This window comes from Hylobates moloch, unplaced genomic scaffold (genome assembly GCF_009828535.3).
Source record: "Hylobates moloch isolate HMO894 unplaced genomic scaffold, HMol_V3 SCAFFOLD_12, whole genome shotgun sequence".
Classification (NCBI taxonomy): domain Eukaryota; kingdom Metazoa; phylum Chordata; class Mammalia; order Primates; family Hylobatidae; genus Hylobates; species Hylobates moloch.
Window position 1 is genome coordinate 10,064,005 of NW_026652287.1, and position 13,080 is coordinate 10,077,084.

At 41.7% G+C, this 13,080-nt stretch overlaps 1 protein-coding gene across 3 annotated transcripts in view; it reads right to left on the minus strand.

Annotated features, from left to right (window-relative positions):
- The window catches only part of KNTC1 (kinetochore associated 1), a 100,904-nt gene that overhangs the window by 11,815 nt on the left and 76,009 nt on the right, over positions 1-13,080 (minus strand). For all 3 annotated transcript variants that reach the window (XM_058424728.1, XM_032168424.2, XM_032168425.2), the window contains 7 exons: positions 12,739-12,848; positions 8,702-8,748; positions 7,241-7,319; positions 4,923-5,041; positions 4,392-4,527; positions 3,066-3,161; positions 2,626-2,682 (listed from right to left, as the gene is read on the minus strand). In XM_058424728.1, coding sequence (XP_058280711.1) covers positions 2,626-2,682; positions 3,066-3,161; positions 4,392-4,527; positions 4,923-5,041; positions 7,241-7,319; positions 8,702-8,748; positions 12,739-12,848 — 644 coding nt within the window. The remainder of the gene's footprint in view (positions 1-2,625; positions 2,683-3,065; positions 3,162-4,391; positions 4,528-4,922; positions 5,042-7,240; positions 7,320-8,701; positions 8,749-12,738; positions 12,849-13,080) is intronic.

Genomic DNA, 13,080 nt, shown 5'->3' on the forward strand with positions numbered 1-13,080 from the left:
CACTCTCCAGAGGCCACTGTTAAATGGTCACAAAACTGTACATTTATAGTTTATATTCCAGATGAGTAAAATCATAAGCTGATATCTCCCTGTTTGAGATGATTAAGGTTCTAGCATAATGTTCTTCATAACTGTAACTTTCAGGATCTCACTATACAATCCTGGCTGATTCATTATTGTTCCATTTGGCAAAAAGTCAGAACCCAACTCAGAAAAGAAAATTAATCCTTAGCCGGTTATGTGCCAGGGCCACAGGAAAGGAGGAAGGGGACAAGAGAAAGAATTTCAAGAAGGTGAATAAGGAAAGAACATTGGCCAGGCGCGGTGGCTCACACCCGTAATCCCAGTACTTTGGGAGGCCAAGGCAGGAGGATTGTTTGAGCTCAGGAGTTCCAAGACCAGCCTAGGCAACATAGCAAGACCTCCATCTCTATATATCTAAAGAAAAAAAAGAGGAAAGAGAATGTAAACTTCCATCAATAGAGGAGTGGTTAAGTAACTTCGGGTATATTTTACCACATATTCTGGAGAATAATCAAGCATTAAAAATAATAAAATACCTCAAAAGGCTAAACATAGAGTTACTGTAAGACCCAACAAGCCCACTCCTAGGTATACACTCAAGAGAAATGAAAACATGTTCAGTGAAAACTTGTACACAAATGTTCCATAGCAGCATTATTTATAATGACCAAAAACAGAAACTCGAATGTTTATCAACTGGCAAATGGATAAATAAAAGTGGTATATCCATATAATGGAACATTATTTGGCAATAAAGACGAATGAAGTTCTGATCCATGCTACAATGTGGATGCTGAGTGAAAGAAGCCGGACACAAAATCCCACATAGTGTGGGATTCCGTTGATATAAAATGTCCAGAATAGGCAAATCCATGGACACTAAGTAAATTAGTGGTCACTGGGGACTGGAGGGAGTAGGGAATGGGGAATGATTGCTAATGGATATGAATTTTCTTTTTGGGGTGAGGAAAATGTTCTGGAATTAGATAATGGTGGGGCTGTACAACTTTGTGCATATACCAAAAACTACTTCATTGTGTACTTTAAAAGGTAGGGCTGGGCGCGGTGGCTCACGCCTGTAATCCCAGCACTTTGGGAGGCCAAGGCGGGTGGATCATGAGGTCAGGAGATCAAGACCATCCTGGCTAACACGGTGAAACCCCGTCTCTACTAAAAATACAAAAAATTAGCAGGGCGTGGTGGCGGGCGCCTATAGTCCCAGCTACTTGGGAGGCTGAGGCAGGAGAATGGCTTGAACCCGGGAGGCAGAGCTTGCAGTGAGCCGAGATGGCGCCACTGCACTCCAGCCTGGGCAACAGAGCGAGACTCCATCTCAAAAAAAAAAAAAAAAAAAAAAGGATAAATTTTACATGTGAATTATATCTCAATAAAACAATTAGATAGATCTACATGTGCTGATATGGAACAATCTCCAGAGACCATTGTTATGTGAAAACAACACTTTGTTTAGAATATGATTGCATTTATGTGTGCAAAAATGCATATATACACTGTAGATATGCACACACATGCATACGTGCCTGTAAAACAGGAAATCTCAGCCAGGTGTGGTGGCTCACGCCTGTAATCCCAGCACTTTGGGAGGCCGCGAGGCGGGCGGATCACAAGGTCAGGAGATCGAGACCATCCTGGCTAACGCAGTGAAACCCCGTCTCTATTAAAAATACAAAAATTAGCAGGGCGTGGCAGCATGCGCCTGTAGTCCCAGCTACTCAGGAGGCTGAGGCAGGAGAATAGCGTGAACCCAGGAGTCAGAGCTTGCAGTGACCTGAGATCGCACAACTGCACTCTAGCCTGGGCAAGAGCGAGACTCCATCTCAAAAAAAAAAAAAAAATTTAGGAAATCTCTAGAATACATAGGAAATTGTAAGCAGCTGTTCCCTTAGGGAGATAATTATGAAGGGAAACAGTAAGGGGGAATTTTCATGTTTTACTCAGCATATTTCTATATTGTCCTAATTTATTAAACAAAGAATAAATTATATATTTCTACGTAATATATATTATGATTATATGGGTACACAACTTATGTGAAATGTAGAAAAGATGAACAAGCCAGGGTACCTGACGTGAAAGATCTTCAAAGTCTGTGAGGGGCAGTCCAACATGTAATTAAAATTAATTATATGGTGACAAAAGTCAGAGTGGAGCCAAAATGTCTTCAGAGCATAAATAAAGATGTGACTCGTGAGGCCCGGAAAACTCAGGAAAACAGTATCTTAAGGAGGTGATGTGAGCTGAGTATTAACAGGTCCAGGCACAACTTTAATCATCCTACAGCTGATCAGTTCTGTTTCTTCTTTCTTTATTTTAGGGAAAGGATCTAGCTCTGTTCCCCAGGCCAGAGCTGGAGTGCAATGGTGCAATCATGGCTCACTGCAGCCTCAAACTCCTGGGCTCAAGTGATCCTTCCACCTTGGCCTCCCAAAGCGTTGAGGTTACAGGAAGTGAGCCACTGTACTTGGCTCAGTTCTGTTATTTACGAAGGAGCTGACTGCTTAATCCCGTGTCCCCAGCAGTCACAAGGCCAGAAAGTATAAAGACTAAATTCAATAAAATTTATTTTAAAAAACTACATACCTGCCATAAAGAATGGATACTGGAAATGGCTTTTAAAACTTTCCTTAGATAAGGAATCTGTAAAAAATTAAAAATAAAAAAGTTCTAAAGACCACCAAAATGGAAAATTTCAATATGAAATACCAGATGTTAAAGTTCTAGAAGAAGTACTGGTAAAACTTTATCTTCCATGATAACAGCCAGAGAAGTTCACTTACAAGTTCATAAATATCAAAAAAGGCTAGAGAACCTTCCATTTGCTTCCAGTGAAATTTATGTCATTTTGGATTTTGCACTCTCTGGCCCAACACCAAGTTCTTTAAGTTTGGCATGAACTCAGTGAGAGTGACTGTGTTTTCAGCATAAATCTGTTCCATAACAAGTATCAATCCAAAATGTTTAGGGGATGCTGTGCAAAAGCTTTCAAATATACTTAGTCGAGGGCATTGAGTCTTACTTACCACATTGAAACCCAGAAGCTTTTGCAAGAGTCCATTCCAAAGCTGCAAGTCATAGATTTTGTATTCTAAACACAGCTCAGTCACCAATCTTACTGCCTGAAGCCAAAAAAAGAAAAAAAAATCATGCTGTTCCAAGACACCAGTAAATCAAGCCATCTTTGGAAAAGTAGGGCAGCTTAATACAAAATATGCTGCTTTTTTTTTTTTTTTGAGATGGAGTCTCACTCTGTTGCCCAGGCTGGAGTGCAGTAGCATGATCTCAGCTCACTGCAACCTCCGCCTCCTGGGTTCAAGAGGTTCTCCTGCCTCAGCTTCCCGAGTAGCTGGGATTACAAGCGGCCGCCATCATGCCTGGCTAATTTTTGTATTTTTAGTAGAGACAGGATTTCACCATGTTGGGCAGGCTGGTCTCGAACTCCTGACCTGAAGTGATCTACCTGCCTCGGCCTCCCAAAGTACTGGGATTACAGGCATGAGCCACTGCGCCCAGCCACAAAATATGCTTCTAATCTGTGAATGTCTGTCGAAGGCCCCCATCTTTCTAATGAAAGACATGATAAAAAAGGGATTATTTTTCTTGCTGTCATGGACTCAGACACCACCTCGGATGTCTCCCCCTTTCTTTCTTCTATTGAAAAAGTTTGCCTGTTGGACCAGAAAACCTTCCTGCCCCAGCCTCCAACTGCCTCAGAGGCTAAATTCCCATAGGCAACTAAGAAGAAGAGAAACAATATCCTCTCTCTACCGGACAGTCTCCTCTCCCTGTCCAGATAAGGACAGATAAGCCGTGGAAGGGATTACAAAACTGATCTCTCTGTTTTGCAGGGATGACTTTAGCTGGTGGGCTTTAAGGCAAAAGAGGTAAAAGGACCTTCCACATTGGCTTATCCATCCACACGCTGGGACAGGAGAGTAGAAAGGTCTCAGAGCAGTAGAGTTGTTCAGGGATACAGACTGTTCATGGGTTGGGTGCGGTGGCTCATGCCTGTAATCCCAGTACTTTGGGAGGCCCAGGTGGGTGGATCACCTGGTCAGGTGTTCGAGACCAGCCTGACCAATATGGTGAAACCTCGCCTCTACTAAAAATACAAAAATTAGCCAGGTGTGGTGGGCGGGCCCCTATAACCCCAGCTACTTGGGAGGCTGAGGCTTGAACCTGGCAGATGGAGGTTGCAGTGAGCTGAGATCACACCACTATACTCTAGCCTGGGAAACAGAGCAAAACTCCGTCTCCAACAACAACAACAAAAGACTATTCCTGGTTTTCTCTTTCAGGATTCTGAGTAGGGGCAGGGAATTGGGAATGCGGCAGTGAGGTGTACCTACCATGGACTCGTGGCTGTGGTTTTTCCACAGACCCTTAATCATTCCTTCTTTAGGACTGTTGCAAAATAATTCATATGTGATGGGGATATTCAAAGTCTCAAATGATGCCAGAAAAGTTATACATTTCAAATAAGATCTGGAAAACAGAAACGTTTCTAAGAATCATTCTCATAGGCCACATTTACATTTAAAATAAAAACTACCATATGGAAATATTAGGCCAGTTTGTTTTAAAAGTCCATTTTGGACTTCCAAATATATTCAATGAATATATAATAACATTAGATAGAAATCAATTTGAACAAGATAAATAAAACATTCAGTTTCTAAATGCCTCCAAGAAACGATGGAAACAAGATGTTCTCAAAGCCCTATTATCCCTTTGCCAAAATGTCAAGGATATTCAAGGCAACAGAACTGTATTCACACAGCTACTCTACTACGCTCTTCTGAATTCAGGGCTTAAAAGGTACAGCTCCAAAAAATGATCTGTTTCCTATTTCTTAATACAATTTAAACATTTCTACTTACTTCACTTCTTCAATGGGTTTTTTAAAGAGAGATTCTATAGTTTCCTTGTCAGCCAAATAGAAGAGACACTGAAGAGCTCGAGTTCTATGGGCAAAAGTTAACTGATGCATACCTAGTGTCTGCAAAACCAAAAGAGGTTTGGAGAGTTGAACACCTGCACATTGTAGTTGGGTAAATGAGTTTCAACATAGGCAACATAAACAACGTCATTATTTTAAAATATAAAGTCAATCTCTACAATTACGGAACGCACTGTGTGTAACAGTGGTTCTTAACATGTGGCCCATGGACCCCTGAAGGGGCATTCCTGAGACTCCTTCAGGAGGGAAAGGGTCAAAGCTGTTTTCATGATACTAAGATGTTATTTGCCTTTACACTGTGTTGATATTTGCACTGACTGTGCAAAAGCAATGGTGGGTGAAATTGCAAGCAGAATGGAGGCAGGGCCCCCAACTGTTGTTGCAGCCCTTGTATTTACAGGCATGCCCTGGCAGTATTGAAAACCAAAGACATGGCTGGGCACAGTGACTCACACCTGTAATCCCAGCACTTTGGGAGGCCGAGGCGGGTGGATCATGAGGTCAGGAGTTCAAGACCAGCCTGACCAACATGGTGAAACCCACGTCTCTACAAAAAATACAAAAATTAGCCGGGTGTGGTGGCATATGCCTGTAATTCCAGCTACTCAGGAGGCTGAGGCAGGAGAATCACTTGAACCCGGAGGCGGAGGTTGCAGCGAGCTGAGATTGCGCCATTGCACTACTCCAGTCTGGGCGACAGAGACTCTGTCTCAAAAAAAAAAAAAAGAAAAAGAAAAAGAAAACCAAAGACAAATTTCACTTAATGTTCTTGATGGGCCGGGTGCAGTGGCTCACGCCTGTAATCCCAGCACTTTGGGAGCCCGAGGCGGGTGGATCACCTGAGGTCAGGAGTTCGAGACCAGCCTGGCCAACATGGTGAAACCTTGTCTCTACTAAAAATACAAAAATTAGCCAGGCGTGGTGGCAGGTGCCTGTAGTCCCAGCTACTTGGGAGGCTGAGGCAGGAGAATCGCTTGAACCCGGGAGGCGGAGGTTGCAGTGAGCCAAGATTGTGCCACTGCTCTCCGACCTGGGTGACAGAGCAAGACTCCACCTCAAAAAAAAAAAAAAAAAAAAAAAAAGAATGTTCTTGATGAAGTAGTAAAAATTAATTTTACTAAACCTCAACTTTTGGATCCACAGTTGGCCCCCATTTCCGTGGGTTCTGTATTCATGGAATCAACTGACAGTGGATCAAAAACATTCAAGAAAAAAAAAAATTCCACAAAGTTCTAAAAACCAAACATGAATTTGCTGCATGCCAAGTACTACACTGAATCCATGGGGATGAAGTGATTTGCAGGCATTGTTATAAGTAACCTAGAGATGATTTAAGGTATATAGGAGGATGTATGTAGGTGACATGCAAATACGACACCATTTTATATAAAAGACTTGAGTGTCCTCAGATTTTGGTATCCTTGGGGGTCCTGGAACCAGTCCTCCCACAGATACGGAGGGATTACTGTATATCATACTAATGTGAATTCCCATTTGAATATATACTAATACTAATTAATGGGGAGTACACATAAGGCAGACTGTAAGGAAAAGCATGTACACAGCTGAGCTGTGAGCTGCACTAGCCACCTATCATGGAATACCATTTTTAGGTCATAAGTCTTTATATGTAGAGAAAATAAGGGGAGGCTTTTTCCTTTTTGTCACGGACTTTAAAATCAGCACCTCAGACTTCCTTTTCTTCCTTTTCTCTGAGAATTATTTGCCTACTGCCTCCACCCCCTTCTCCTCTCTCTGCTCCAACTGCCTCAGAGGACATTTCTATAGGCAAGAACCTGAAGCTAAAGGTCATGTTGCCGTTAGGGGAAATTGCAAGTTCAACCTAGCTAGAATTTAGTGGGCAGAAGGGGTGGTCTGACTAGAGCACGCAGCTGGATTAGGCCTTGGTGGAGACTTGTTCGTGGCCAGTTTGTTTGGCTCCTGGCTTCAGGAATGTGGACTGACCAGGGAGTTAACCACTGTGAATGCAGACAGCCAGTGGAAACTGTCAATAGGTGCACCATTCAGCACGCTAAGGAGATGTTACAGAGGCCAGCACTAAATGGAGCATGGTGCAAAAGACAATGCTTGCTTAGGAGATGAGGTAGACTTTGAATACATATGTACGTGAGCATTATCTGAATCATCTGTTAATGCAATCAAGCATGGTAAATAAACAGGAAAAAAATGTTAAGCTGAGATGCACAGAAGAGTTTGGATTAAGTTTCTAGAGCTTACGGTTGTAGTTGATGTTGCAAATACAAACAGCATTCTTGAACTATAATCAATTGGACGAGACAGGAGGAGATATTGCACTCTGGAAAAAAATTTTTAATTAGTTATTTTTTAATTTAGTGATGGATTATCAAAACAACAGACTTATCTTTCTATCCATGGAACGGTCATTAGACAACTCAAAGGCAGATCAGAAGGATAATGGGTCAATGACATTTGTGCTTCCCCCTTTAAAGAATGCTTAATCTTTTCTCGAGTTCTTTCATTGCTAAAGATGATAATACACGCAATAAATGCCAGGCTTCAGCCTCCTCATCTATAGAATGGCTAGTCAATCTCTGATCCCTTAAATTTTATTTAAGAAATTAATACAAACTGTAGCTGTAAAGTCCCTTGAATGCTACACATAGGGAATTCTGTGTTTGGTATGCAGGACCTTGTTAGCAGCCCATTTCAACCTCTAGACTCAAGGCAGGCTGGGCCCTCTCCGGGAAGGGAAGATGAATCAGGCCAGCTGGAGGAGGGGTGGGGCAGAGCTTTTAGTGGAAAAAGCAGCACGTTATGAACTTTGCATTAAGTAGCCTTTTGGGATTTCCTTTTTCTCTCCTCTCTTTAAATCGCTTCCCTCCAAGACTTTCCACGTGGCTAGTTCAGGTAGACATACCAGGAGCTATCTTTTGTTAGAACAAAGATGGCCTTTCCCTTAAAAGACTAAATGAGGCCAAGGTGGGGGTCCAGAGGGAAAGAGGGCATGGTATGGGTGGTTAGGAGAGCTCTGCTTGCTCCAAACCAGAAGGAATCCGTTTCTTGGGGTCGTTTTTCCATGTCTTTTCTATCAGCTCTCCAAGGCTGAGGCTGGACATAGGGCCTCCCAGGCCACTTGGCTTACTTTTGGTTTAGGCTAGAAAGACAAAAAGCTGGCTGGCATGTGAGCCACCAATGCTCCCTTATCCATGCCTGTGCCAGGCATCATTAATGGATTGCCACATTCATTCTGACTTGAGCCCAGATAGAGTCTTCTCAAGAATACAAGCCATAACCAATCAGACCTAGCACATTAGATAAAAATCAATGTGCCTTTCTAGGCCTCAGTCATTGGTTAGAAGAGCAAAAAGAATCTGGTGGCCCATATCTGAACCAACCCAGTTTAGCATGGTAAGAGAACATAAAAGGGTCTGGGGCCAAAGTCCTAGCTAAGAGTTTTCTTCTGCTTGAGAGGCACCTTCCAGCTAAAGGTGTGCTAGGAACACTCGCCCTTGTAGGAGTTCAGACATTCTAGATCTTGGCTGGCTCTGATGTTTTCCACTGCAGACTCCTAGCCATGTATTAGTGAACTGATTCATCTCATAGACTCTGACCCCAGTTTTATCAAGAAAGCCCATTAAAAAAATCAACTGCTGAAAAACGTACTGGTAAGATTTCTATTTTGCATCACGATATAGGTGAATATAAGGAAAAGAGTACCTTCGTAGGGCTTCATCTTCTTGAAGTTCAAATAATTCTGATGGTTTCTTTGAAAAGGTAGGAAAAAAAGGTCAAAAACTGAAAAAGTTTATGACTAAACAAACATTCATCTCTCTGAAAATCTATTAGATAAAAAAACCTAATATACAATATTATGTTTACATAGAAAAATTATAACATAAATTACTTTATGAAAAGATTTTTGCTTAAATGATGGGTCTACTCATATTTGTTTACTCAACAAATATTCACTGAGCACTTACTATATGATAGGCACAATTCTAAGTATATAGATTGCCTGAGTAAATAAAGCAAATGTTCCTATCTTCCTGGAGCTGACATGCATTGGATTTTTATTTTGATTTATTTTTATTTTTGGAGACAGGATCTTGCTCTGTCACTCAGGCTGGAGTACAGTGGCACAACCACGGCTCACTGCAGCCTCAACCTCCTGTGCTCAAGCAATCCTCTTGCCTAAGCCTCCCAAGTAGCTGGGACCACAGGTGCACACCATGGCACGTGGCTAATTTTTTAAATTTTTGTAGAGATGGGGGTCTCATTATGCTGCTCAGGCTAGTCTCAAACCCCTCACCTCAAGCAATCCTCCCACCTCGGACTCCCAAAGTGCTGAGATTACAGGCATGAGCTACCTTGCCCAGCCCCGTATTAGATAATTTGTAAAAGGAAAAGACTCCATGAATTTTAAATGAGCCATTTGTTAATTCAGTATATATCTATTGGGATTTACAAAGTACTGTACTATCTGCTATGTATACATGCAGTTTCTGGCCTCAAGGAACTTTTAGTGTGTACCTCGAACTTACATATAAGTTAAAACATCTGTAAAGGCTGGTTTCTAAAAGTCAATCACATATTCTACGTGGCCAAGATATGTTTCTAACTCCTGTTTCCACTGAAGCACAGTCCATGCTCTTGGTAAATACTTTTAAAATCCTTGTTGAATCAAACGCCAAATGATATAAAAATTGCTAATTAAAAACCTAATGGTGGCCGCGTGCAGTGGCTCACACCTGTAATCCCAGCACCTTGGGAGGCCGAGGTGGGTGAATCACCTAAACTCAGGAGTTCGAGATCAGCCTGGGCAACATGGCGAAAACCCATCTCTACTAAAAATACTAAAAAAATTAGCTGGGCACAGGTAATTTTTAAAAAGTAGCTGGGACACCTGCAGTCCCAGCTACTCTGGAGACTGAGGCATGAGAATCACTTCAGCCAGGGAGGCGGAGGCTGTAGTGAACTGAGATCATGCCACTGCTCTAGCCTGGGTGGCTGAATGAGACCCTATCTCAAACAAACAAAGAAACAAAACCCTGATGTCATATTACACTATTTGTTTACAAATAGATTTTGTTCCCCCAAGAATATCTGCCTAGGTGGATGTAGGAATTATCGAATCTACCTCAAGTTCTGCCTGAAAATTCAGAAGAAATGATACAGAAGATCTGGATTTGCTGAAACCTATCTTAAATTTTAGATGTTAATGATGCTATTTCTTAAAAACTGACATTATGTGCTTTCTGGTGTGATCGTTTGAAAGTAATACATCACCTATACGGTATTCTTGCCAAAAGCACATAACCTGAATCAAATCACAAGAAACATTAGCAGACCCAAAATGAAATATTTTATAAACCAACTGGCCTGTGCTCTTCAAAAACATCAATAAATCAGGTGTGCAGGGGTAGAGGAAAGGAGCTGGAAGAGGAATGGAATGTTGTATCATCCTAAAATATTTCCTCTAATAATTACAAAAGGAAAAATAGTAATTATGGAGTAGAGAAACAGACAACACCTTAACCAAGTTAGCTAAATTAACATCACCTGTGAGGGCAAAAGGACCTCATGTGCCTCCAAATGTCATACCCTGAGGAGGGCACAACACAACTTATGCAGTATGATGCAAAAAATAAGTAATTTGAATATTATCATGAGGCAGTATTAGACAAGCCCAAATTGGAGGGCAGCTTATGAAACAGCTGGATTTCACTCTTCAAAAATGTCAATATCATAAAAGACAAGAAAAAGTCACAGAACTGTTATAGATTAAAACAGACTAGAGGCCGAGCACAGTGGCTCATGCCTGTAATATACCAGCACTTTGGGAGGCCAAGGTGGAAGGAACATATGAGGCCAGGAGTTCGAGACCAGCCCGGCCAACATGGTGAAATCCCATCTCTACTAAAAGTACAAAAATTAGCTGGGCATGGTGGCGGGTGCCTGTAATCCCAGCTACTTGGGAGGCTGAGACATGAGACTCGCTTGAAGCCAGGAGGTGGGGGTTGCAGTGAGCTGAGATTGTACCACTGCACTCCAGCCTGAGCAATGGAGCCAGACTCTGTGTCAAAAAAAAACAAAACAAAACAGACTAGAGACATGACCAACAAATGCAAAGCATAGTCCTAGACAAGATCCTGGACCTGGGGGAGAAAACTACTATAAAAAACGTTATTAGGACAATTGGCGTAACTGTAAAATGGACCATAAATTCAATTATATCACCATTAAATTTCTGATTTTGAAAATTACATTATGGTTGGATTAGAGAAAATCCTGTTCTTGGGAAATACACCCTTAAAATATTCAGGGGGCAAGGGGGTATGCCACATGCAATTTACTCTCCAATGGTTCTGAAAAATATTATGAGTGTATCAATTATAGAGGAGAGATGAAGCAAATATGGCAAAACGTTAAAAATTCATGGATCTGGGTGAAAGGTGTATATAGGAATTCTTTTTTTTTTTTTTACTATTTTTGCATTTTTGTGTACATTTTAAATTATTTCAAAACAAAAAGTTAATCACGTGAATCTGAGTAAAAGAATAGGCCATTTCTTTCATACAAGACAGGATCTGAAATCATCAATTGAAAGGTAAAACAGCCACAGAACAATATTTAAGCAAAAAGAAAGCAACCTCAGGCCAGGCGTGGTGGCTCACGCCTGTAATCCCAACACTTTGGGAGGCCAAGGCGGGCAGATCACCTGAGGTCAGGAGTTCAAGACCAGCTTGGCCAACATGGTGAAACCCCATCTCTACTAAAAATACAAAAATTAGCTGGGCATAGTGGTGCACACTTGTAACCCCAGCTACTCAGGAAGCTGAGGAGGGAGAATCTCTTGAACCTCGGCAGAGATTGCTGAGATCACACCACTGCACTCCAGACTGGATGACAGAGTAAGACTCTGTATCCAAAAAAAAAAAAAGTAAACAATCTCTTTAAAACTTATTAGATAACAGAGGGTAATAAAATGAACAAAAGTTCCAGACAGGCACAGTGGCTTATGCCTGTAATCCCAGCACTTTGGGAAATCGAGGCAGGAGGATCACTTGAGGCCAGGAGTTGAGACCAGCCTGGCCAACATAGTGAGAGACCCTGTCTCTACAAAACAAACCAAACAAAAAAACAAAACATTAGCCACACATGGTGATGCACACATGTAGTCCCAGCTACTTGGGAGGCTGAGGTGGGGAGGACTGCTTGAGCCTAGGAGTTCAAGTCTGCAGTAAGCTGTGATTGTGCCATTGCACTTGCCAGGGTGACACAGCGAAACTCTGTCTTTAAAAAACAAACAAGAAGAGGCCAGGGGTGGTGGCTCACGCCTGTAATCCCAGCACTTTGGGAGGCTGAGGCAGGAGGATCACAAGGTCAGGAGTTCGAGGCTAGCCTGACCAACATGGTGAGACCCCGTCTCTACCAAAAATATAAAAATCAACCAGGCGTGGTAGCAGGCGCCTGTAATCCCAGCTACTCGGGAGGCTGAGGCAGGAGAATCACTTGCACCCAGGAGGCAGAGGTTGCAGTGAGCTGAGATTGCGCCACTGCACTCCAGCCTGGGCAACAGAGCAAGACTCCGTCTCAAAAACAAAACAAAACAAAACAAACAAAGAAACTTCCTTCTTTGAAGAGTCTGTGCTCCTAATTAGAAGGCTGTATCATGTGGGATAAATATTTAGCCTTTGAGAAGAAGCCATCGGTGCATACTCAACTACAGATACTCTTGGGCAGCAAGTACTTACTTCACCAGGTTTTGTTGAAGGGCATAGCCATTTTTCCAACAACATGTCCCAGACTTTTTCCAAATTAATTTCATTGACTTCAGCTATTTCTTTAGCTGCTGCATGAATATCTAAGATATTCAAAATAAAGAATTAAAAGAAAAACTCAAGTTTTAAATACTTATATTGAATACTTGTATGTGTATGTGTATATATGCACACGCATACACATATAAGTATGTTTAAGTATATACATATATATGCATATGTAAGTAATAAATATGTACACATACATATATACATAAAACTGGGAATCAAAATAATAGCTTTTCTTGGACAACAACAAAATTGTTTTGTCCTCAC